The sequence below is a fragment of the Ammospiza caudacuta genome, chromosome 14 (assembly GCF_027887145.1).
Source record: "Ammospiza caudacuta isolate bAmmCau1 chromosome 14, bAmmCau1.pri, whole genome shotgun sequence".
Classification (NCBI taxonomy): Eukaryota; Metazoa; Chordata; class Aves; order Passeriformes; family Passerellidae; genus Ammospiza; species Ammospiza caudacuta.
This window is the reverse complement of record NC_080606.1, coordinates 10,248,617-10,276,358: the sequence shown is the minus strand read 5'-3', so window position 1 is coordinate 10,276,358 and position 27,742 is coordinate 10,248,617. Positions and strand designations below refer to the sequence as shown.

The following is a 27,742-nucleotide window of genomic DNA, read 5'->3' as shown; positions in this document are numbered from 1 at the left end:
AAGCTGCACAGCTTTATCTTGCCTTAATTACTTGATTTACTTAACAAGTGCTCTTAACTGGAATACAGTAAAATTTTTTTAAAATATACACACAGCTTCTATCATACACATTGTGATGTAAAGATACTATCCTGCTTTGGAGACAAAACCTTTAACTTGGGGAGTGTTAAGAAAGAAAAAAATCCTTCCTGCTAAACCATCTGTGCAGTCAGGCCAAGCTCCAGCAAGAAGGGAGTATAAAGGAGCAGCATTAGGAACCTAGCAAGCTGACTGGGAACACACAGCAGTGAGGATGAAACAGCCTGAGCAACAGAGTCATCTTGCACACAGGTAAGTCCCCAGGGAGTGCAAGTGCACTCAAATCCCAGGGCCCTGCTGTCAGTGCTGCTGTCTGAACCAGCTGGATTAAAGCAAGCTTGGATATGCCCACTGCGGGGTGGTACCAATTCCCACTGCGGTGGATATGGGCCCTCAGCTACACAAGGACTGCAAAGGCTCTGAGCTTGTTAGGTGGAAAAAGAAATTTGGCCTTGACCTTTTGAATGATGTGGGCCTTGGAGCTACAAAAAGGGATTTAGCTCCTGATAGAAAAGAGCTTTTTCTGGGACAGACTGTGACAAGAACAGGCAAGAGACAAGAACAGCTTCTTGGAGGGTGCTACCACAGTCACTCAAAAGCCACCTGAAAACTAGACTGTGCTTAACAAGGTTAATGATGTTGGTGCATTTCTGTACTAATGAATCAACCTGTCACAATGTTAAATTCATCATGCTTGGAAAAAGACAAACTGTTTTGTTTATATTTTCCAGTTTTTAAATTTTCTTTATTTAACAATAGATTTACTTCACTTTCAACTAGTTTTATTTACACACTGCAACAGTATCACTGTCACAGCATTGCTGCAGTACAGCTGGAGGCCTGCCAGCACTTGTCGTTTCAACATATGAAATGCAGTGTTGCCAGGGAAATCCTGCTCTCTTTATTGTTCCTGATTTGCAGAGTTCCCCTTCCTTCCTGCTGACATCCCAGCTGCCCTCTCTGTCATGCATCTGACATTTCTTTTCATTTTTTAATAAAAAAGTAGGAAGAAATATTCACACATTAATACATGCTAATGTATCTCTGTCTCCTATTATTCTCAGTTAATTTTTGCTCAATTCCCAGAACCACACAATGAAACTCAACACTATGAAACCTCCAATGACAAAAAAAAAAAAAGAAAAAAGGAAAGAACTGGGGAGTGGTTTCTCAGTAGACTGCATCTTTGAGTACCCCACTGTTCAAAGAAGACCAAGGCATACCTCATGTGGAGCACTGTGACCCAGTATTTTCTTACTAGTGTGCAGCAGTTATTCTTAATTTATGTTCATTAGTTTCACTTAGTACATTCTGTGAAGCAATGCTATGACCATCAACTGGATGAAGCATGGTAACAGTTATGGAGGTGTTTAGACATAACTCATATGTCTAACTCATATGTCTATGGTACACCCCAAAGTATCTTCCAGGCTTGCTTGATGAAATTAAAAGAAAACCCAGAAGAGGTCATATTCTTTAAAATCTAACTGCTCAAACAACATACAAAAAATTAAGGGCATTAATATGACCTGAGCTGTGTTTTGTTGTGTGCTTGACTCTCACAATGTCTTTTAAGTCCCAAGTAAAACAACAGTTAATTACAACATTAATTAGAAATTACTTTAAACACTTAAGAGAGAGTCAAGAAAAAATATATTGAAATTAAAAAAGAAGTCCTAAAGATCATGTTAAAATTGCTCTCTACCTTGGTAATAAGTAATTAAAGTAATAAACCCCAAGAATCTGACATACAGCTGTGAATGAATGAAACACCTCTAGGAATGTTCAAAGCATCATGTCTCTACGTTGATGTCTGGGAAGTTGTACAGTTCATCTGTAACTAGGGATGGTTTTGTGCTTCACTACCAACAAATCAGGATTTCAATAATAATTCATGTTAGCATTTCCCACTTTCTTCTTGAAGAAAAGAAATAAAACACTTTTAAATATTCAAAGTAAAGAAAGAATAAAGACAACAGAATCTTGTTAAACAGTGCCAAATAGATGTGCATTGGTGCTATTCTGCCAAGCGAGTGGCATTACAGCAGTTACTGACTCACTCTCTTTGAAGAAAGAACAAAGTGTTAATTTAGAATTCTTTTCATTACCTGTAGTTCTGGAATAACAGTTCCTCTTTCAGGACAGGACCCTCCAAATGCTGTCAAGGGGGAAGGGAGTACAATTGGATTTGGACTGATAAAGCTACTGATGTCACAGGATGGTGTGTCCAACTCTGCTCTTTGCATTACAACCTTGTCTACAATGATAAATCTATTCCAAGGCAACCAAAGTGTTCTTTTTTCAGATATGAAAGGAGATCTGTCAAAAACTAGAGTGACAGAGATTCCTCCAACAGCCACAAGGTCAAAACTGGAAAAGAAAAAACAAATAGTTTTGTTTCTTTTTGGTTTTTTTAAAAATCACATTACCACACCTTTCAATGCATCACAAAAACATTATATTCATTATTACAGCTCTTAATTTAGTATGTGAAATCATTCAAGTGTACATTCCTTGTATCCACAAAGAAGCTTTACCTCTGTGTGCTTTCTCCCTGTATGCAACAACACCAAGACACAGAATTTCACTGTTACTTGGCCTCTCTCCCCTCTATTTATCTACTAGCATCAATACCAGCGAGCCATCTGTAACAAAACTGTCAACCCAGTTGCTTTGGTTTATATGAAAAGACATTCCAATCTCGGAAAAAGGATGCCACTCATCATGTATGCAGGAAGAGCATGCAGAATAAGAAGGCTTAAAGCCTGTTAGGCCATAGCTCTATGAACATAACCCTTTCCCTTCTTCGAAAAGCAGCAGGAGGAAAAGGTTGAGTACACTGTGCACATAACCTCCCTGTACAGAGTATGAAATTTTTGGGAAGGATGGTGATTAATTGCACTGAGAACTGAGTCAGCTCTTGAACACAAGGAGGGTGATCCTCTGGGAGGTAACTGTGAAGAACCTTTGGCACATCTGGGCTGCAAAACAGTGGGATATAGAAGGTATGATGTACAGTATCAATTTCCAGAGTTTCTGACATCCACAGTCAGGCAACACAAGGTAATATGTAAATAGCTACTTCACTCTCTGTATTACTGAATGCATCTATTATGGAGGTTTTTGATGGTAACAAACTGTGATAAGAAGTCAGACTTAATTATGCATATCTCATCACATTTCCCAAATGACACCGATTACATTCACAGCAAAATACAGGTAGCATATTTTAATGCAACAACTTTATCCAGGCTAGTGTAAGGAGGAAATGATAATTACTAACTTTCAGTAGTGTGATTTGAAAGTCAATAAACCCAGGTGAAATAAATATGCACACTCCTTACTTCTATAAATTGGCAAAGCCAAACAAAAAAAATAATTGTGGAAACAGTGACAAATTGCAGCACTTTTTCCCTGCTGGAAGACAGCTTCAGATTTCCTGTAATTCACAATTCAGCCCAGGAAGATGAAGTCTTAAACTGCCCTTAAGAGCTTAATTGAAGTTCAGGAGCAAGTCATGACCCTATTGCAAATGGATGGCCAGCCCTCGAGGGCAATATAGAATATATTGAAACCTCACCTGCTTTGAGAACTGAACTCAGACCTGTGAGGGTGGGGAAGAAGGGGAAGCCAGGGCTGGTTATGGAACAGCAATTTAACCATCTGCCTTTGGAAAAAGTCTGCTCCCACTTTTCCTTGTATGCCTCAGGTGATCAGCTAAAGAATTTGACTTCACTGACACCTCAATAAACTACTTGGATGATTCACACTTAACAAAAAAATGCAGAAGACAGGATATTTCCTGGAAAACCTGACTTGTGAAAATATTCCAATGTCAAGAAGGTACTGTTACAGCAGACCTGGCACATCTTGACTCCAGTTTGAATGTCACTGTAGTTCTGTTGCAGTTTAGGTTTTTTTCTTCTCTTTCTTTGGTCCCTTCACTACAGAGAGCTCCAATCAACTGTGCTCCCAGAGCAGGCGGCCAGATGTCATCCCCAAGCCACACTGCGAACTGTGATGTCTATGAAAATTCTGTACATGAATAGAAGTTGGCAGATGGCCTTAACCACACAAACCTAAACCAGTGGAGGATAATACATGAAAGCCTGACCTGCCATCCTGTCGACTGATGGTGTATCCATACTCATTGTGGTGCAGGAAACTGACGTTCACTCCAACCAAAGGTGTTCCATCAATTGCTACAACCTGGCCTCGGATGACACACGCCCGTCTGCAACAAGAGTAGAAGGCAACAAGTTACAAACATGAGGAGGGTGAGAAAGACATTGATTACAGAAACTGGGCTGTGCTTTGGTCCCAAACAGACAAAACCACTCTGATTTCAGAATGACTGCTGATTTTTGGAAGAGAAGTCATACAAGCCCAAAAGATTGATTTTAAAAAGCATTCTCTTATAAGGATGACACACAGACTCTCATGAACTGTTGGTATAGGGAGAATATGTTCCTGTTTCCTCACATATTTTAGGGTACTATTTGCTCTGCCACTGAATGGCACTGCAAAGGTTTCACTGATAGTGTGATTTAGCTGGCTGCAGCTCAAGGGAGTGATGGTTTGTGAAAGGAGAGAATGAAACCTCATTCTCTGCGGCTAGGTATAGGGCATTGCTGTCTGTTAGAGAAAAGCTGAACTAATGTGATAAGGCAGCAGTGAGACACACGGGCTTCACTGAACTTCAGAAACTTATACAGGTAAATTCACAGGGTGCCTAATCAAGTGTAACATACATTTTTCTCCATCCCCCATCACATGTGATGCTATTCTGAATTCCCTCTGGGATGCATTGGACTTGCACCCACTTTCTACTTTATCCTCACATTCCAGTGAAGAGGGTGGAACATGGCAGCACAGCAGAAAACATCAAAGTCAATGGACAGGAAAGTGAACTCATTACTAAGTGTGTCTAATCAGAGGCTAACAGGATCACAGAGTCATAGAAAATGAGAGCTGAAAGGAAATACAAGACTTTATCTTGTCCATTCCTTTGCCTCGGGTTAGATCAACTATGCCTACATCAGTCCAGACAGATGCTTGTCTGACTCTATAAGCTCACCAAGTTACCCATTCCAATGCCTCTGCATGAGTGCTCTACTCATGGTAAGTTCTTCCTACTGTCCAATTTGAACTTTCACTGTTGTCCTTTCAGACCATTGCTTTCACCTAAGTCACAGAAATGGTGAAGAAATTACTCTTTTTCTTAGCTTTGGTTTTTTACCTGTCTGAATAAAGAAACATATAAGAATCAGGTCTCCTAAGGATGAGAAGACAGACATAAAAAATCCTTATGGTGTAGATTAGGACCCAGTGGCATTTTCTAAGGGTACACATAGCTACATTCCACTGAAATTCCTCCCAGTAATTTTGCCCTGGGCTGTCAGCTACACCACACCTCCACTGGCTGAGCCAATCCAGATCTTGGAAACTCATGAAACTACTGCAGCTATTTCCTGGAACTGCAGTTTGAGATAATGAAGTGAACAGTGTATGCAAGTCTTTTGCTAACATTAAGACATTTAGGGTCAAAACCAATGCAATACTTATGAAGTGAACTGGCATTAATTACTCAATATAAATGACAAGCATAAATTTAGGCATTGTTATGTTTCTTTCTCAACTTGAAAATTTGTGGCAAACCTCAAAAGACACATCCACTGCACACTGAATGTGCGATCCAAAGGAAAAAACTTAATAGCTCCTTAGACAAAAATTATTTAGGAGTCTACATATGAATTTTAAAAATATATCTAGAGAGATTAATTGACCATGATCCAATGAAATCATATGCAGAAATTGGAGAACATAAATTTCTGAAAATTTTGACATGCTTTTTAATATCCCATTCTCCCAAGCCACTAACAGGACACTGATTTATCACCATGATATCATCAAACCCATCTGACTATGACTTGAGTAAACACAACTGGTAAAAATTAACCTCTTTGCCACTACAGCATTCACCACAGTTGCTAATAGGAATTCCATGCTCCCAGGCCATGAAAAGACACTGCTAAATCCTAGAGGAATGGGAGATGCTGCATTACTGCTAATATGCAAAACAAGAGCTCTGATTTATCACCTGCTTTGTTTCCTACATAAAGTAAATGGGTTGTGGCCCTATTTGTGGCCCAAAATCTGCTGCTCCACTGAAGGCAATTGAGCTCCTGTTTGTCTCAACAGACTCACAAGACTCACTTAAAAGAACAGCCAGGTCCAATTACTCTGATTTCTTAGAGCAGATAATACTTGTTTATATTATTTTCCTGTATTTCAAACATCGACAGATGTGCATTTTCTTTTCTAATACCTTTATTAATGCACTCCATATATTTACAACACACTTAGGTGTGAGAGTGAGACCCCTTGGAGTAATCATTATTCAGTGCATTATTCTTGCACTCCTGTTTTTTCATTCCACACAGACCTGTCTTCTGACGCTACTCTGTCCTCATATTTTATCAAGCACACAGATTTGTACGATAAAAGCTCATCAAAATCTCCATCCATGGTCTTTCTTTCCTTTACTCATTCACTTTACTTCCCATAATTCATAAATAATATTAAGAGACTTATCTTTCAACATTGTCCATTTTATTCATCATATTTTACAAGCCACACATATTTACGGTATGTGATAAAGACATATAAACCTCATTATTCTCCATTTGTGTGTACTGAATTGTCTTACTAATCTCTTAGATTTTGAATGTCCTAAGCCTGCCTCTGTGCTCCTACGTTTGTCCTCGTTATTTAATGTCTCTTTATGACCTATTCTGAGTTGAAGAGTCTTCTCTGGCCTCTTTTTGAATTACCAGAACCTACTAAATCTTTGACTAAGCATTTGATCAGAATTAGCTTTAATTCTGGCATTTACTGCAGCTATGAAAACATTTTTCAGTTCCTTCATGACCAGCACGAGTCTCCAAGGCTCAGGAGGTAACCAGGAGCCCCCCAGCTGGTTTCCCCTTGTTTCCCAGCGCCCTGGCAGCTGACAGAGCACACCCCACGTCCCCAGGCAGGTTCCCTGCAGCTCTGCTGCTCAGAGAACACCTCACTTAGTTCCTTCCCTCACAGAGCTTTTAGAGCATGTTCCCCGCAGCTCTGCTGCTCAGAGCACACCTCAGTTCCTTCCCTCACAGAGCTTTTAGAGCATGTTCCCTGCAGTGATGTCCCTTCATAGGCAGCTGCCACTTCACGCTTCCTTGCCTCAACATCCATCTTCTTCCCAGATGAGCTGGAGGCCTTGCTACCACTCACTGCTTCTATTCATTTGAGCAGAGAAACCTCTAAAGATCATGATGTCTCCTCAATGCACTGTACTTTCTGCCTCTAAGACTTATTCCACACTCTTGTGACTGCCCTGCTTTGCTTTCTCACGGGAGACAACTTGTACTATGCGTCCAACAGCCACCTATTTGTGATGATTGCATAAGCTCAGACCTAAGGCTTTCCAAGTTGTTTTAACTTGAAAGTCAGTGCAAAAATGTCTTTTCTAATTTGGTGAAGCTGGGCAAGAACATGCCCCTGATAAGCTGCCTTAGTGTTTTCAAATGCATTAAAAATGTTCCCAGTCCCCTGGCAAGCTGTACTAAATCTGCAACTCCAGAGGGAGCAGTTGGCTTTTTGAGAGAAAGCTGAGATTTCCATGGGTTGCAGGTGGCCTAAAAGTAGAATTCCTCTGTCAATGCTTCATGGGGCATTCCACAAGCAACTGAGGAGCTCACTACTCTGTGGATCTCGGGTCTCTGCTGTGAGGCAGTTTGTTTGACATCTCTAATTTAAAATATGAACAGAAGTTTAAATGTTAGATGCATTATTTCAGTACTTGTGAAGTATTTTATTATTTTACCATCATTCTGCCTTGCTCTGCTGCTACTTACCTGCTATTTTTTTGCATGTTAAGTTTCCAATAATCACCTCAGGCTGAGACATTAGGCTCAGATATGGAACTCTATCAAGCAGCTTGTGAATTTGCAAGTGTCACATTACCAGAAGATGTCATTTACTGTATTGCATTTCTGATTAAAATCTTCAATGAGAGAAATGAAGCTGAAGGCTAGTGAGGTACATTCGTTTCTTCCTGCTGACAATGTTGCTGTAAGCAGCATTTGAAGGGTAATTAATTCAGTACCATACACTGGACCCTTTTCGTGGGCAATTTACAGTGAGTCAAATAGCTTGCCAGCAGCACGCATTTAAACAAAAAAAGACTCAGCAAAGAAACAAGCTAAAAACCTTCCTGAGAACAGAAGTTGACAAAAACATTATAATCTGCTACACCCTGCTAGATGCAGTAGGTTAAAACCATGCCTGATGTAAGCAAGTACATTTCCATTTATCCAGAATGTCTCTAATCTGCCTTTCAGCATGCCACAGTTTAAGTGGGAGTTTGTAAAAACCCAATGCATATGACATAGATTTGACATAACAAAAAGTCAAATGTTTTGCAGACATGTTGTCCCTTAACATTATTTTTGATGTAGTATTTAGCTATGGCTCAAGCAACATCCTGACTGTACTGTAAAAGCCAAATGATTAAATATTAGACCTAAGCTAAAGTCCAAGATGCAAATGCAGAGGGATAGATGTCTCAGCAGCTGTCAGAACAGCTAGCTTTACTATTTCAGATTATTTGGAAAATTCCAGGATATGGCAGAGACCAAACATATCCAAGTATGAAGGACAGAGATAATCTTCACCATTTTTGATAGCTTTCCAAGATCTAATCAACATCATTTTGTCTGCAGCCAGATTCATGCAAACATCACCCATACTAGAGTTCCACTGACCTGTGGTACAGTAAAACACTGCACAATGTCATTTGAAGACTGAAAACACTGGGTAGATGTCTCTTCCTTAATGCTCCTAATGGCCTCAGAGATTTCTTGTAAAGGGAAAAAAAAAAAAAAAGGCAGATGGGGCTTTGCAAAATTGGAGCAAAAGTGGGAATGGATGGCAGTACTCTGAAATAAATACATGCCATTATTCCATCCAATCCTTCCAACATTTCATGCTGTACCACCAATACTATAAAATCAGTGCCATTGCAGGCAGCTACGAGTTAATATCATCTGCCTGGACACAACCTTTTCAGCAACAGCCCAAAGGAGATTAAAACCCCTCAAGCATTCTTTCCAGGTAGGCTGGATCACAGATTTCTGATGTTTTTTACTGTAGCAGCAGTTGTCTTTCTGTATTTTTTTTCAGTAATCTTAATTCCCAGGAGAAGAACCGACACAAGATGACAGTCAGATTGGCAATGTCAGAGGAAGATTTTTGAGCAGAAGTACCACAGTTTAGCTATTGCCTCTTTCCAAAACCCTGCTTATCTCTTATCCTTGAGTAAAATTCTGACAGTTTTTAATAACATTTGACTTCTGGATGAACAATATTTCAACAGCCTGGAAGACTCAAGGATCCAGCAAAGTGTGGACTGAGGAACCCTTTGGGGTGCCCAGTACATTGCAGATTGATGTTGACAAACCTCAGGAGACACAGCACAGCACAAATCTCCAGGCACTGCCCTGACTCCTAAGATGCAGCCACCCCCATCTGAATCCCAATGATCTTCTCAAAATAACTATGAATTTGTCTGCAGTGGGAGGAAATGGTATCTGGGCTGTCAGAGATACACCAATGCCAGCAGAGTCCTGCTCCTCAGTGGCAGGAAGTCAGAAGCCATGGTGAGAGTGTGCTGCTGCTTGCACATGGGACTTCACTGCTCTTCAGTCTTCACAGGCATGGCAGGTAACAGAGTAAAGAAATTAAATACTCAGAAACAGCTTTTAAATCCAAGTTAAATCCCATCAATGATAGCTTTAAAAGATCAATTCCTTATATCTATAAAAGCACGTTGATGGGATTATGTACAATCTGGCTGCTAACATTTGCAGTGTTACAGAACACTGTACAGGCAACTTGAGCACTCACCTCCTCTCTGGAAACTCCCCACTGTCAGGCATTTTGATGAGGAAATTTTTTCAGTGGTGACTTTTGGTTTAAACAGCATAAAAAGCCAGTCAAAGACCCTGCCCCAAGTACAGAAGCCTGATTCATAAGTGCAACACCCCAAGAGACCCACCAGTGGCAGGTGGGTGCATCTCATGGAGTTCATCTTCATGGCCTATTGCTCTACATATTTATAACATCCTGTTACATTATTGATAGTGATTAAATGTTTAGGTATTTCAGATCAATAATGACTGTTTACAAATTTACTTTATTAAAAATTAATGCTGAAGAAAAAAGTGAACTGAATTTGTGTGCAGGATTGTGTTGAGGTTGTAAACTAAGTGCTGTGTAGGGTGACAATAAAAAATTCTTATGTGCTTATTACTGGAACATGGTTTATCTAATGCAGGGGCCTAGTTGACAGGGTAACAGTCAGGTGATGTAGATGATTTGTGGATCTCTTTGTCAGCATGTAAGTTATAGCTTCCCAAGTGAACTGCAGCATAAAAACTTATGTGCCCCTCTACTTCAAATGTTCAAGAAAATATGTGTTACCAGGTTTTCTGAGCAAGTAAAGGCCCTTTTTCTACTGCACAGTTTCCTCCTGTTAAAGGGCAAAGCCAATCTCACAAACACTCTGGGATCACTCCACTCTTTGCATGATAACCTGCAGCACAAACCAGTAAACTCACACTGCTTTATCAAGGCATAGCAAAACCAAGGAAGTTTTTAAACTTATGTAAGTGACACATATTAAATTCATTGCACTGTAAATACCAATCAAATTGTACTGGGCAGAAAGGTGACTGAAGACAGCAGATGTGAATCCAATTTGTCCTTCTGCATCCTGCCATTACATATGCACAGTGGGAAGGGCTGAACTTCCTCTGCTGATTTTACAAGTGTGAGACAACTTACTTTTCACAACAGTCACTCTTGTTAATAACAGCAGAAGAGTGTGTTGGTGGGACACTTCCATCAACCAGACAGGCAGCAACAACAATCTGATAACCAAGATCCTCAGCTGTTGGGACTTTAAAGTTTGCTATCCTCTTAAGTATTTTATGAGCACTGGCGAAAAATTTTCAGCTACCCAGGTATCCCCATTTTTTCCTGGTTAAATAATTAAATTACAATTCTCAATATTCAGAAAGTCTTTCATTTAAAAGAAGACTCACCTGCTCTCAAAGGAGACATCTCCTGGGATTACATGAGTGCTTTCCTTCCCAATAAGGAACCTGATTCGATCATAGAAGAGCCTTGGAGGATGCTGAGAGAAGGGTGGTTGGCTGTGCTGGATAAGGTCAAGGGGATCAGGTGAACCCTGGCAGAGAGGGCTTGAGTAACAATTGCTTTGCTGACAACAGTCAGGGTCTACACAGTCTGTCAAGCCATCTAAAATGGAAAGAATGGAAACTTCAGGAAATTGAGCAGTTCTGAGAATAAAGCAGCACATTTATTATCAGAGAGCACAGGAGGGATGTAATCAATGTGAAGGCATGCTGATTATGACACAGTCACATTCAATAAAGCATGCTTAGTCCAGGAGGGTTATTTGTCTGTCATTAACACTGTATCACCTCCCCAAATCCTCACTCAGTGAGAAAACAGAACCTATAACTAAGTGAAAAGGGAAGAGCAGGACAGTGTGACCAGAAAGTCACCACACTTCACCTGTCAGTGCAATGTGATCCACACTGTGCAGCTGCTCCCTCCAACAGGCCTTCATTGTCAGCACTGCCTGGTCACCCCAGGTGGGACACCCACTCACTAACCAGCCCTCAGTAACGAGGCCTGAAATTTACCCAATTCTCCTAAGTGTCCCCACTGCAGAAAAAACTGTATTTCTTATAGTTGTCTAACTTCTGCTTTAAGCCCTATAGTAGTTTTACAAGTGATTTAAGATATTTACTTTCCATTTATTGGTTGCAATACCAGAATGATCCAGAAAGGGCATAATTGTAACTACACTCCCGCAGCTGATACATGAATACACACCTAGATTCAGGCTCCATCCCATTGACCAGACAGTTACAGTCCTCTCTATAGATGTTTGCACCATGGAAGCAAATTTGGAAAGTGAAAATAAAGCTATTTCTCCTCTGTCCATTTTCAAGTATGAAAAATAGAAGAAATAATAGATTTTCTTCAGAAATCTACAATTCTTCATGAACAAACTTGCAGCAACATTTGTGGGTGAAATTAAGTTACTTAAATATCTAAAGCTTAAGATGAAAATTGAAGCACTGAAGTGCATCTAAATTAAGCACCTAAATAAAACTTAAAATTGGGCTATTGACATTTAATTGTTTCTATCAGCAGCTTAGATGTCCAAATTGGCTAAATTACATACTCAATCAGAAACAGATTTAATAGGAGATGGTAAAATGTCCAACAATCTTCTTCAACATCCACTGTATGACTTAGCAGCTGTGTTGCTTGCATTTAAAGCAAGATAAAGGTGTTTTATCCTTCAACAAAGACACTTTGTATTTCTAACAAGGTTGGTCTGAATAAATGCAGAGTCATCACATCACTGTATGGATCTCCCTTGTATTGAAATTGGAATGCTATAGGATCAACATACTGTTGATATTTCAGATATTTTGTTGATACTGTCAGATATTTCACTTCATGTCAAGTGTTTGTACCAACACTTTGAAGTCTATCAAACTGCACCTCAGGGGTGCTCTTGGAGGGAGCAGGGGAGCTCCTGGAGTTTTGTTGTTGACTTTAATGGGTGCAAGACCAATCCCCAACCAAGCCTACTGCTTTCTCAACAGAGCCCTGTGTGAATGCTCAGTAAATGGCAGCATAAAACATTCACTTTGAAAAGAAAGCAAAAGCCCTTCTATAGAACAAACACATATAATGAAATGGGCTTTCCTGGCATCTGAAAATCCTTGCCTGACCTAGAGCAAGATAATTGCTTGGCTAAGCAAAAAAAATATTAACAAATCTATCCTCTGCAACTGGGAAAACAGACAGAGCTATTTTTTGTAAAGATGAGCCAAGGGCAACTGTAGATAGCTAGCAACATAATCTAGGACCCTCAGCTCCAGCAGAGCTGGCATGGCTACAGGTCAGGGTGTGCTTGCCACATTCCCCAAATCCTGGAGACAACAGGCATTTGCCAGCAGCAGAAGAATAACTTCACAGGGCAATGTTGAGTTTATTGACTTTGAGTGTAGAAGTCACTTTATATACAGGAAAGCCTAGGAAGCAACTGAAATCTGCTGGGAAGTCAGGAAGCTGAAACAATGAGGCCTCCAGTCTGAACAAAAGCACACGGGAAGGGATGGAGGAGTTCACAACATAAACCAGAGTCTTTTTCAGTGTGTTCTGATAGGAAAAAAAGTGTTTTGGGTTGAAACTTGAAGAGCATGCTTGGAACTGCAAGGAAAAAATATTGTTTCATCTATTTTTTGTCCAAGGAGTGAAGCTCTCTATATTCTTCATAACAACTGAAAAGCATCAAGCTACAGATGCTTTTCAGCAGATCATCCAAATCTACAAATATTAAAGAATTCTACTAGATCTGAAAATGTCATAAAAACATTGAAATCTCTTGCTGCGGTTTATACTGGTAGTTGCTCTGCCAGGGGAAGGGTTATGGCAGTGACAAGTCTTGCTCAAGGAATCAACTAATTTTCTGGAAGATACCAATTTCTACAAGCTCACCACTGTCTACCTAAAAAACCTGACAAACTTTGGTCAAGCAGATTTTGTGCTAATCAAAAAAAAAAAAAGGAGCACTTATTTCAGAATAACAGTATCCATGGGGAAGCTATTTTGGAGTAATTTATTAATTTATTTCACTCTAGCAATTCTGATTAATTTTTTTCTTGTCAACAAGCTATTAGATGTGGGAACTGAGCTGACCTGATTCTCTAATATATGTAAGAAATAAAGTGAAAGGTCACAGAAATATTAGAATATGAAGGTCTGCCTAGGAAAGGAACAGCTACAAAAATAGCACTTAACTATTTTGCTTTTTCTAATAGAGTCCTCATTTTCCTCTGCTTCAGTCAAGAGCTCACATACCTGGTGACGAACACAGTGCATTCAGGCTGGACACAAAAAGAAACCAAGGAAAGGGAAAGCAGTTTTCCATCTTCCAGTCAGACTCAATTTTTCTCTTTTCTTTGCAGTTTACTTGTCACCAACAAGACTGCCTTATAAACTCTTCCAGATTGTGCTAATGGAGCTATTCTTGTTTGAATTACTTGCACCTGGTTTAATTTGCCTCTTCAGCCTCCCAGGGCTACAATAGGGAGGGTTTCCCATTAGGAGGGTGTGAAGTCCCAGAAGCACGTGTGAACAATCATTTTGAGACTGGTGCGAGCCCTAACAGCACTACAAATGTATGAAGTGCTGGATTCAGCAGGAACAACTTACAGGCAATGGCAACAAAGGCTACAAAGTCATCAGAGAAAGAAACTGCTACCCAAAATGCAAAGGAGCAGGGTTCTAGGTCACACACCATCATTCAAGAGCTCTCTTTCTCTCTCATGGTGTTTTTTTTAAAATATATTTTGATTGATCAACGGCAATTTATTTCAATCTCCTTTCAGAACCATGCAGAATGAAAGAGAAGACATGTTAGGCTCAGAGAAGATGCTTCATGGGCAGTAAGGCAAGAAGTGCAGAAGCAGCAGCTTCTCTATGCACCATTAAAATCATGTACTTGGCCCAGACTGCCGTGTGTATTTTAGGACAATTAACTACAATTATCTGAATAATGAAATTCCAGCTTTTCTCCAAACAACCAAAATTTAGAAGAGAAACTGACTTGCATAGAACTTAAAAATATTTTAATCATTTTGTGAAGAAGTAAAATAATAAAACACCTGTTTCAGGGCAAACAGGGAACTCTTAAGCCAAAACAAATTCTTTTTTCCTCTCTAGGCTCATTCAAGACATTGGTTTTATATTAAACAATTTAAAAGAAAAAAGTAAGAAAATCCAAATCTAAGACCTCAAAAGAAAACTCCTATAATTTAGCACAATATCCATCAAAATGAGCCAGGCAAACCAAGCTGGTACAGAATCACAAGCTACATATGGAGGGAGGTTGTGATAATGCAAATTGTATTAATAAGTGCACATGAGGACAAAATTTTCAACAAGCCAATCCTATTTGAAATTAGATTATTAATCCAGGAGAATAACCCAGGGGAAAACAATCCCAAATAAATCTTGTTTATAAACTATATTGTCAAATTCATGCACTTGAAAATGCTACAAATACATTAGTCAGTTCTCAACAAGTGGTCACAATTTTAGTTAAATTTCCGTATCAGGAACCAACTATTAAAAAGCTCACTGTGTTAGCAAATCAGCAGGGTTTCTTTTAAATCTCAGGAGACAACAGCCAGGAGTATGAACAAACTACTACAAACAGCAAACACTGTAATTCATACAGCAGGAGATCCCTGTATACTCAAGTTTTTACTGTCAATTACCCCAAAGAGCATCACAGCATAGGTGCAGACTAAAATGTATTACAGATGTGTAAATGGTTTTGGTTTGTTATTAGCATTTTAAAATTTATTTTATATGAAAGACAGGCACATTCAGAGTACACTACAGACTTCTATAATAAAGTGATTTACATTTTGATGAATCTGAAATTATGGCTTCCCATCCTCCAGGTACTTTCTTTTGTATGCAAGGATAATGATGAACTGGGATTTTTGTTTTTAAAGTGAATTAGAAAATTAAAATATGTTTAATGCTACTGCTAAAACAGAATTTACAAAGATCAACTTCAAGATAGAAAGCACTTCATAGTACTGTTTAATAATTTAAACAACCTCAAAGCGAAGGCAGAGCATGCCAAAACAAGTTCCTCTGTTTTCAGTCACAGTACTCCTATCTGCATTGCAATAGATACAGAACTAGGACAAGATTTTCCCATTCCTTTGCTGGGGAATAGATTTTTTTCAGGAAGCCTTCTATAAGGAAGCCTTCTATGGGTCAGGACTGTGTGTCAATGGAATCACACAAAGTTTTCCATCAAACAAAGTACATTTTCTTGCTTATACATTTATATATATATATATTCCTTCTTCTATATGATGGAAGGGATGTCACAAGTGCTGTGAAATTACTTCCTCAGCCATGCTTCTGCTGCAGTCATAGCAGGCTCATGTTGTGCTTTTCTGATGTAGCACATTTTCTGATGTACACATTGGGCAGCAATCTCTCTTCTACAGGCATGATCACCTTCAGCAGCCAGAAAAATTGGCAATGGACCTGTGGCTATGGACCTACATCTCCACTGGCTACCTTCCAGCAATATATATCTCTCTACTTTCTATGTCTGGAAAAATGCTGCACAGTAAGTGCATTTCATATGTTTTGCATTTGAGCTTTCCATGTGGTGCAGAATACTTGTGTTAAGTTATCTTTAAAATAAAATAACATATCAGTTGGAAACAAAAAAGGCATTTTGTCAGCTCTAAGTTAATTGCAAGAACATTGAACAAGTCATATTCTGTGCCTGATACAAACACCTGTCACCTACTTTTCAAATCCCAGCATCTCTATTCTTCTCAACCACCCTTGTAGTACTTGCAATTCATGAACACAAATATGGCAATATCATAATAGCTCACATCCCTGAAAAAGGATCTCTATCCACAGTTGGTACAAATTGTCTAGATACAATTCCAGGAGCACCCAAGGACAGTAGAGAGGCACTGCATGGGAACACTGGTAAGGGGACAAAGAACAAAGTGGTTCACACCAACAGTGGTGGCTTCCCTACCTCACCACTGAAGCACACAACAACCTGCACAGCAGCTTCTTTTCTATTAAACCACTGGGACACTTCATTAACTGGCTATGAAAATGAAAAATTCAATCAGACTCTACCTCCCATGTTACTAATGTTAGTTATTTTAATAAACCATCCTCTATCATTAAATTCTGGTGAGGAAAACATAGCTAGTCAGCAATAAAACTTACAATTGCTCTTCTTCTGTTTAAAAGTTCATTAAATGAGCAGAGCTCTCACCCTTTCAATATTTTTTCACCATGCAGAAGATGTACTGAAATTAACAATTAACTACCTGGTTAATGTAAACAAACAGATTTGAAGTTTTATGGTAATGTCAAACCCAGAATACTACAAGAAGTGGTGTAGATGCTTATATAGTGCAGAAACATGTATGCAGACATGCTCACAAACACATCCTAATGATGCACTTGCTCAGTGACACAAAAATCTAATCTCTAGATTAGATATGCTGTGCTTAGTTTTGGTCACCAGGATATAAAGCCATTAGAAAATGTCCAAAGCCATTAGAAAATGTCCAAAGCAGAGCTATGAAGATGGTGAAAGCCCTCTAGGGGAAGCCCTAAGAAGAACATCAGAGGTCACCTGGCTTGTTTCTGGAGGAGACTGAGGAAGACCTCACTGTGGTCTTCAACACCTGCAGAGGGACAGGCACTGATCCCTCCTCTCTGGCGACCAGTGACAGGACTTGGGGGAACACCATGAAGCTGGGGAGGTTTAGGTTGGATATTAGGAAAAGGTTCTTCACCCAGAGGGTGGTAGGACACTGGAACAGGCTCTCCCGGAAAGCTGCAACAGCACAAAACCTGACAGAGTTCAAGAAGTGTTTGGATTACACTCAGATAACATGGTGTAATTTTTGGGGCTGTCCTGTGCAGGATCAGGAGCCCCACTTGGATGATTCTTGGGGTCCTGTTCAAGTCAGGAAATTCCACAATTCTGTAAGTACCAATGAGTTTGATTTTCACTGCTGCAGAGCTACCCAGAGGGGTGTGAGTGTAGCAGTGCACTCCTGCTCTGTCTATAGTGATCCCAGTGAGTGCAAGCCAGAGATGGAGTTGTGAGATCTGTGTTCAGAACATTTTCACAGAAAGTAAAAAATGGGATTTAAGTGTCTCCTTAAATATTGCCTGTGCTGACTTTATTCACCACAGGCTCAGTTCAGTCTAATTAGTGTTGCCAGGAATCCAAGCAAACGGAATCAAAGAGTAACTTCAGAAGAGACGAAGCAGCAGCAACTGTCAAGAGTCTCTAATGCTTATTCATATGCATTAATTCAAAGCGCCCAAATTTTATCCATAATACATAGCAGGCAGCAGACAGTGAGGCTGTTAACTGGGAATGCTGGTGTTTATATAAGGAAACCCATCAGTGCACCGATGGAAAGGCTGTGAGTGTTTTACCCAGTGAGTACCAGCAGTATTTGGCCTTCCACACTGGGGACAATACGAATATATCAGGGTTTTCAGAAACTCTAAGTATCCCTAGAGAGTCCTTGTTGCTCAGCAACAATGAAAACCATTCCCATCAGTATTATTTATATTGGGTAATAATAGCATATTACTTATATATGGACTCAATATCTCTGTGATGGATGGGTTATTAAAACGCCAATGGACGGGTCAGAAATACATCAATATTTTAGCAGCACTGGTTATCAACCCAAGGCTATGCTGAGTCATATATTTCCTTGTGCTTGGAAAAGCTTGGAGAATGCTACAATAACTGTCTGAAGTGACTGAAGGCATATTTGGAAAAGAATTCAAAGCTTGTAGTAAACAGTATTTTCCTTAAAAACAAACTGGCAAGATTGATTCATGAAAGACAAATGATAAAAGGAGATGCAGGCAAATTTAAAAGGGAGATCTGTATCAAAGAAACTAATGGGAGTGACAGGCTGCAACTTTCAGCTTGAGACAAAGACCTGTTTGTGCAGCAACTAGGTAAATATCTGTCCAAAAACCAGGCAAATTGTAGCTTGCCTACAACTGAGTGGAGTGTGACCCATGAGTGCCTTGTGTGTCCCCACACCTCAGCAGTGTGTTCTGCCTCCTGCCCCAAGACACAGGCACTTTGCCTGCAAAGAACTCAGCAGAGCTTTCTAGAGATGTTTTGGAGCTACTGGAGCTTCCAATGAATCTAAATTAGTGGCAGGACATGAGGAAATGACCTGCTCAGATGAGCTGAATTGCTCATCTTATAAACTGAAATCAAGTCAGCTGTGACAGGAAAGAAGGAGGATAAGGAATGGGGAATTATGCTGAGGGAAGCCGCAGTGAGGGAAAGGCCCCACTGCAAAGGACACCTGCTTGACTCCTTGGCATTTTTTAATGGACATCACACTGCTAACAGACTGCAGAAGCACTCCATGAGAGCAAGTGCAAACCATGCCATCGTGCATCTGTTATAATGCTAAGACCTTTCCACTGATATTTGTAGTGATATTTGAACAGGTAAACATGCCCTTAAGCCTGCAAGCAGGAAAAAGCTAACAGAGACTTATGAGCTGGAATGGAAAAGGCAGCTCTGGTACAGCCAGGGAACAAGTGCAGCAAATCCTAATGGGGCTCTAAAAGAAATTGCACTTTCCCTGCCCCCGAGAGTCGTTCCACATGTGTTTTATCTTACCACCACCAGGAACTGCACCAAGGGGGTCTTGGCGCTTCAGTGGCTGCAGGACCAGGATGACTGTGAATATGCTTATAGCTTTTCTTTATATGATTATATCATCCTTAAAAAATTTATTTTGTAGTACTTTTTAATCTTTTAATACCTAATACTTTCCCCCTCCCAAAGCTTTGTGCTCTTAATACAGGGTAAACAACAACACCATGCCAATTAAATGACATTACTGAATCCTTATGGTTGGGACTAACCTGTTTTTTTTTTTACTGTGTCACTGAATGTAGTTTTGAATTATAAAAATCTCAGGTTTTCCATCCCCAAAAGTACCATGTGACAAATTAACTGAAAAAATAATGTAAAACTACACAAAATTATCCCTTTGTCTAAGTCCTAAAATTAGAGTTTGTTTGAAATTATAATTGCTGAACTTTACTTCAGCTTTGTTCTTTGGTGGTGACCTCCTCCTCATGAACTTGAAGCACAAAAGGACTGAGATACAAATGTTTGATATAAACACAAATGGAATGATTAAGACCTTTGCTAGGTGAGAATTCCATTATTTGGCCTATAAAAGGGCACCTAATTATCTCTTGGGCTATGTGTCACTGACTGTGTCACATCCTAAGGCCTTAGGAAGCTACCACCTGTCAGCTGTGTTTAACTCACCTGTTTAACTTACATCAGCTGCAGGGGAAAATACTATTAACTTCCATCCTGATGAACCTACTCCAGGTGTTTAGCTTGGTGGATGAAAACTTGCTATGCCACCATAATATTCTCATAGTCAAAGGCTCAACCTCCCAGCAAACAGGACTTAAGAGGTAATGTCACACCTCCTTCCCAATTCCTGATTCCCCTGTTGTGTTGGTACACAAACCCTGAAACACACAGCTTCTGATTTCATCTAACACTGATATAACTCCAGTGGCTTTAGGGGGAATTTTACTAATTTATACTTATGCCAAATAAGGTCCTACAAACATCATATATATATAAAGAGAAGTGGTTATAATATGTAGATATAATTTTCTTTTCTTATAGGAAATTGTGAAGAAAACTTAATTACATTTAGCCCATCTGTAGTAGTCAGATTAATTAAATATTTCTCTCTGCACTTATTCTCTAATTTTAATGTCAACAGAGCTGTCCTAGTCCATGTTATGTTCCCATTAAAAAGGGAAAAGAAAATTGCTTTTAAAACCTGCAGTGAAACGATGTGAAGTATCTGCCTTAAACTGACAAATTCAAGGAGATTTAGAGTTGTAAGTGCCAACTCTTCCAATAACTCAGTGTTATTGCAGAATATAAAGCACCCAAAATCACAGTACAGGGCAGTTTATAGAGAGCCAGTTCACAGAGAGTATCAGAAAATGCTTTCCATACATTGAGGCTAACCAAGGTTTAGTGGGCAGATCTAAGAGTGCAGTGAGTCAGAGGCTCGGGCAGCGGGGGACAGCAGCGACAGATGGGAGAGCACAGGGGGCAGGGACACCAGCTGTGGGACCTTGTGTGACAGGGACACTCTCCAGTGCAGGAGAGCACAGACAGTGGGCACAGACAGGGCTCTTGGACCTCTTGGAAATAAAGTGGAAAAGGAAGGATATGAGAGGAATAAGGAGATTTTGAATAGGGTTCAGAAATAAGGAAGCCTTTGCCAAAGGACAGCAGGGTCTTAGAGCCCACAGGATACAAAATCAGAAGGTCTCAAAATATATCTGTAAATGAGGAATCATCACTGAGTCAGAATGTTTCTATTGAGGTCCCACAGTGACCTCAGTTCTTGGACCTACATCAAGCTTAATTTATCAATGACCTAGAAGAAAATACAATCATCATACAAAGGTTTGCCCCTACAGTCAAGTGTATGATCTCATCCAGGACACTGATATGGTCTTCAGGTGTGACAAAAAAAGATAACATGTATTTTAATACATGTCAGTGTACAACCTAAGGAAAAAAAAATTAGCTATGTTTTGGGCTGATCATATAATCATAGAACTGTATGGGTTGGAAGGGACCTTAAAGATCCCCTTGTTCCAAGTCCCTGCCATGGGGATGGATATCTTGCACTGTTGCAGGTATCTCAGAGCCTGATAAAACCTGGCCTTGAATCCACTTTCTGCTGCACAGCTCTGAGGATGGGACAAGCACGGGGTAAAGGATGGTAGCAGGTGAAGGAGAGAAAAGCAATAGTCCTTGACCGTTCAATAAATGACAGAGTCCAAAACAGACAGGAAAAATAATTAACTCTGAGAGAAACCAGTCAGGAATATTGTGGCTTCTCTCCCACTGGCAAGTTTGAAATAGAGCTGGATGTTTTTTCTTAAAAAAAAATCCCAAAACCCTAACTTTTGTATTTGAACAAACTACTGGAAAGGAAGCAGAGACCAATGTATGAAAGAACTATGTTTTCCCCAGCAAACCTAAAACTTATGCAACCTTAGAATGAAATCAAGATCACAGAGAACTGAGAGGAGCACTTAGTGCCAAATACCCTTAATCAACTGATAGAAAGGAGCAAATGATTATTTCAGTACAAGGCTCTGTTTACAGTACTTTCCAGAATCTCTTCTGTACACTTTCTACACCAGTTCCCTCAACAGTCCTTCAAAAGTAGGTCCAGAAAATTGCAAGAACTGTGCTGTGTCTCAGTAGAAATATTAAGAGGGACTAATGTTAAAAGCAAGCGTAAATGTGCACTTTATGCTTGCATATATATTAAATTAATAATAATAGAAGTCTAACTGGATGCATTTTGACAGGCACAGAGGTTTCTTTCATTTGGGTTTCTCTTGGCTGTTTTTTCTGAAAGACTGACAGAATTATGAGGAAGAGTGGAAAGGAGATACAGGAAATTACATATTAAACTTTTGTTTTGTTTTGCTTTTTATGAGAAAAAAAGCAAGTAGTGGGATGGTAAATATGGCCAAAGATATTTTTTGCCTTCAGTAGCATCCAGCTCAAGGGTCTGTGTCCTCACTGTGTTACTTCAGATGAAGTCAGTGGAAAAACTGTCTTGAGCAAACAGCCAAACATTGACATTTTGTGATAAAAAGGAAAGCATACACCAAAACTATGGATTTAAATGGCAGTCAAGGATGTGACAGATAAACAAAGACACATCAATTATGTATCATACCTCCATCATTGTCCAGGTTATCTGCACACACCATTTCCATGACAACGTTACATCCTGAGCCACTCCAGCCCACTTGACAAACACAGTGCCACCCATTCTGATCAAGAGTGCACCTCCCATTTCCATAACAGAGACCTGGGCAACCATCTAAAAAAGAAAGTATGAAAAAAAAAGCCTTCATGAAGGGATATTTTCTCTTATTTTGCAGTTGCAATTATTCATTAACATTCCTACTTCTAGCACTATACTTGCTGCCTTCAAATGTTCACAGCTTGAGAGCCACTTACATTTCTGGCCAAATATGGAAAAATCCCCAACTGTGTCCTTCCCTTTGCTTACCCAAAAGTAGTTTCTCAGTGAGGAATAAGGATTTTTAGTGTTTAATATTTTGTGCAGAGGAGTAAAGTGAGTAAAGTCATGGTATAAAGTCATGTCCATCTCTTTCTCTATTGAAAAATAAACTATAGTTCACTAACAATATCACACACATAGTCAAGATTTATATCAAAGATACACATGGAAAACATTGTCTAAATGACAAACTGGCATCTGTGGACATAATCCCACACATTGCAGGGAGTGGAAGTGACCTTTTTATTCTGTTCATAAATACTCATCTGACTGAGAAAAAGCCAATTTGATTTATGCTACAACACACTCTTCCCACAGAAGGCAATTGAGAGAGTTCTGCCTTCCTGTTCCACTCTCTTCCTTTAAAGCTAATTCCAACAGGACCAACACATGCCCCTTGGTGGTGCTGATTCTAGACTAAAACTGGACCAAGGACTGTAGCATCCTCTCAATTACAGACTTGCAAGCTCTGAATCAGTAGTAATTTGGACATTCACATCTAGATTTCCTGCCTGTAAGAGTTAGAGAGGAATGGTCTCCTGGATGTGTACACTCATGTCCATCTGCGTGCATGGTGCAGTGCCAGCTCAGACATATCTCAGATCCTCACCATGTCACACATGGAGCCAAAGGACAATGGATAAAGCTTGGCAGTAAGACTGACAGAGTGACTGGCACCAATTCTAAACTGGCTCCTTTCTTTTTGCCAGCATGGACATACAGGGTCTGAAAGCCCCTGTGCACCTGATACTGATCATCAACACATAGGTGTTATCAAGGAGAGGGCATTTTTGAGGAGGAGAGAAGAATCAGTGCTTGACAGCCCTGAGATGCTTCAATTGGAGTTTGGAGGAGCCAGTTGGAGAATCTGGTCTGTCAGGCTGTGATTCACAGCCCCACATGCAGCACATTTCCTGGTAACTTTACATGAGACACATGATCTCCCTCCTTCACACCCTTGGCACAGTCTATCAATCACATCTGCAAACAGAGGGATCAGAGAGTCTGACTCTCTTGCTCAGAAAAACTGGAGATGGGTGGCACCATTTTCTCACACTGAGTTATGGAAGATGCTACTCCAAAACAACATGAACTTGGCAACCACCAAGATACAGTAAAAGCCTCTTTCAGGGAGTTGGGGAAAGGGCAGGATGTGAGAGCTTTTTTGGGTAATGTGGACGTTTTTCCACTTTCAATCACTGTCCTGATGAGTTAATTAATTTCTTGTGCATTATTACATTTTGCTACTGTGTATGGTTACCCCCTAAGTCTATAAATGCAATAAAATGAATGCTTATGTGCTTTTATTATTATCTAATTCCAAAGAAATAAAACAAGAAACAGAAAATAAGCACTGAGGTCTTTCTGAACTCGTGGTTATTTTGGTGCTTCAGTGAGCAGCATTTTTGGGAGGGGCTGTGCACCACTGGTGTGGGGCAGGCACAGGGAGTGCTGTCACACTGGGAAGGTTCTCACACTGACATGAACGAGCAGGACCTACAGCAATGCACAGGAATCAAATGAACAGCACCAAACACAAAGCAACATCAAACTTAACTCTTGTATCAAATGATTTGAAGAGAACTAGATCACATCTGGCACAGACAGCTTTAGAAAACGAGAGCATTGCTCTAGCAAAAGAAACTTACTTCAAGCATAAATGACAAAACAATACTTTTTTTACTTCTCATGGGAGACAGTATCAACACAAGCTTTTTAGCAAGTCCTCAGCTCTGGCATTACTTTGGATGGTAAACAAGAGCAAAAAATGGATTTGCCTAACACAGCACATCAGATGGCCCTGTAAAACATGCTTACATTGGTACAACTTTGCAAATGAATTGAGCACATTACTTATTAAAAACTGCACTTTCTGCTGTAAATCTCTGTGTGTGCATATATATCTATATATATTTCCATAAACAAATGTGTCATCTATTCTGGGAACCTAGCAGTACAGAAGCTCAAACAAAATGAGTAACAGAAAACACTCCATTCCCAATACTTTTGTGTATTTTCATTATTTTTTAGAATGCTGACACGAAAAACTTACCTTGAACAGCATCTAAGTAGTGAGCTTAAAAAAGAAAAGAACAAAACTGAGATGGATCAAACTTCTGTACCAAATGAAAATACATTTGCTTATGGCTTGACACCTGGGGGTTAGATATAAAATGTCTCCCTCTTCCTGCAGGCAGATCTATTCCTGCTGCTGTGACCAGAGCATTGTGTTTGTGATCGTTCTCCATTTGATGACAAGCGTGCAGGGACCACACCTGGCACTGCCTGTTCACTGTGTGAACAGCAGGTCTTTTTATCTTAAGTATTTTGGTCCTTCTCTAGATTTGCTCTAAACAATCTTCAGAAAATTAGGCTGTTCCTCCATCACAAACCTAATTCTTGATCTAGTGAATTCTAGAGCTAGGGAATGAATTATGTTAAAATGCTCCAGATAAAGATAACACATTCTAGATTTTTTTTCAAGAAACAAATATGAGACCTTATGCTGCTAATCTCTGAAAATTAGAAGATGATCTCACTTTGGGACATTTCAGGGAGAAACACTCTTAGACTTTGCAAAAAAATGTTCAATTTCATTAAAAATATAACTATTACATTTTTATAGTAGACTAATGACTTCTAAAAAGATCTGAAAGCTTTACCTTATTAGGAATATAGTTAGCAATCAGTGCTAGGAAAAACACCATTAGCAGTAAGTAAAATATGTAAATCTTCAGACAGAAAGGCAAGATATTTAATGCAAGAATTATGTAAGGTAAATAGTAGCTTTGTTCCCTCACACCTTCTAGTTTTTAAACATTTTTTTCCTTCCTGACTACAAAATTTACGTATGAACACATCTCAAAGATATGCTAGGACTGAGCTATCTTTCCTTTATGTGGTTTTTTAAAACAATATCTTATTTCCTCTACACAGGAAATAAAAGATTAATTTAAAAGTTATTAAGTTTTAATAATTTTAATAATCTACAGAGAGAGATGTGCCATGTTGCTGTTCTGTGGGACAGAATGCAGAGGCACCTTTTTCACATCTGCCTGGATTCTGAGTCTCAGTTTTTCCAAACAGATTTCAATCAGAATGATGGTGATCTGTGTAGGACTGGATTAAGATTTTATGTATTTCATTTCTTGAGGTACAAAAGGCCCTTACCAATGGTGCAGTGGTCCCCTTCCCATCCTGGGCTGCACTCACACTTGCCGTCCTTGCACTGCCCGTGCTCGGCACAGTGCGAGTGGCAGGTCCGCTCTTCGCAGGTGGGTCCCACCCAGCCCTCCTCACACTGGCAAATCCCTCTGGAGCACACACCGTGGCTGCCACAGTCCAGGGTACACAGCTCTGCACAGAAAAACAAAAGTACACCACGTGGAACAGCGCTTCCATACTGAAAATAGACTTAGCATCAAGACTAATTCACTTCTGTATGAATGTCACTCCTCAGCTGGATCAAACATGGGATTTTATCACTCAGTACTGACCTTATGCAATCTGGCTGCCTCCTTCTTTAGCAGTTATTTATCGTTTATTTATTTGGGGTGGGGACTGCAAATGCTGGCTTTGCAAAGGGTAGAGTAATAGGTGTGAAGCAGACAAAACAATGACATGAAAGAGTCTATCTTTTGACTAAATCTTCTGAGACTCAGCTCTAAAATCTCTTACAAACTCAAATATTGTGAACTGAACTAAAGAATAAAGTAGCACATAAAATGCATATATGCAAACCAATCTTACAGATATTCAAATGTCTGTAGTGATGACAAAATGGCTTTCACTTGTAGGACAGAGAGCCACCACAAAAGGAGTAAGAGATGAGGCAAGCACCTCACTCTGACAGCAGCATGCAACATGACATGACTTACAGGCCATTCAGATCCCCCCAGTTCTAAAATGGCTTTCAAGGATTCAGACTTTTTTTTTTCCTTCCTGACCTTCATGAGTCAACTGCTAAGAAACCAGGAAAGCTGTTTCAAGTAACACCTCCTTCATTGCCCTTGGAAGATTTCTCTACCTGGGCACTGTAGAAGAGCCCTGATTGTGAAGTGATATGAAAGTCCTGAATTGTTTCAATACACCACCATATGCTAATTGCAATTCTGCTTATGTGTATACTAAAGTTGTTGCGTGAGAAGAATGGTTTCATTATAGAAAGGTTCCATGTAGTTTGAATTTATTTAGTATAATTATTGTAAAGACACAGGATTTGCTTGTTATCCTGTAATTAACCTGCTACAGAAATGTCTCTTCCTTCTTCCTCTCAGAAAGCAGCTGATAACACTTAAAGGATAAGCCAAACACTCATGTCTACTCCCATTTCAAATGTCAGTGCTACATATTTAGTTGTGGCAGGATTTTTCCCTTGACAGATTTAAACAATGATCATTTAGATCTTGGAAGTATTGTATATAAACACCCTTAAAAGCATTTGTAGCGACAAATGCTGTCACTTACATACCAAGAAAAGTTTTTAAAGTTTAAATTGAAACCTTATCTTCCAATCATTTTAACATGAAGAAAAAAGCAGTACAGAACTGGAACAGCACAGTGACATCAAAGACATGCTGGGCTCTGTCTTGAGTGAGAGCTTAGCCCTTATTTTTGGTAATAGCCAGGGCGAGAGCACAGTGCACAATTAAAAAGATGGGTGAGTGACAAACTGCAAGAGCATTGTCCAACTCAAATTCAGAAGCAGAAGGCACGGTAAAGAACATCACACAAAATTCAGTAAAAGCAACTGCATAGTATTGTCCTTAGGAATG

The 27,742-nt window shown here is 39.6% G+C and overlaps 1 protein-coding gene across 1 annotated transcript in view; it reads right to left on the bottom strand.

Moving 5' to 3' along the window:
- The window catches only part of TENM1 (teneurin transmembrane protein 1), a 302,334-nt gene that overhangs the window by 68,529 nt on the left and 206,063 nt on the right, over positions 1–27,742 (bottom strand). Inside the window, exons 12-17 of the mRNA XM_058814332.1 lie at positions 26,139–26,324; positions 25,021–25,044; positions 22,617–22,763; positions 11,229–11,445; positions 4,193–4,312; positions 2,187–2,448 (exon numbers count right to left, since the gene is read on the bottom strand). Coding sequence (XP_058670315.1) covers positions 2,187–2,448; positions 4,193–4,312; positions 11,229–11,445; positions 22,617–22,763; positions 25,021–25,044; positions 26,139–26,324 — 956 coding nt within the window. The remainder of the gene's footprint in view (positions 1–2,186; positions 2,449–4,192; positions 4,313–11,228; positions 11,446–22,616; positions 22,764–25,020; positions 25,045–26,138; positions 26,325–27,742) is intronic.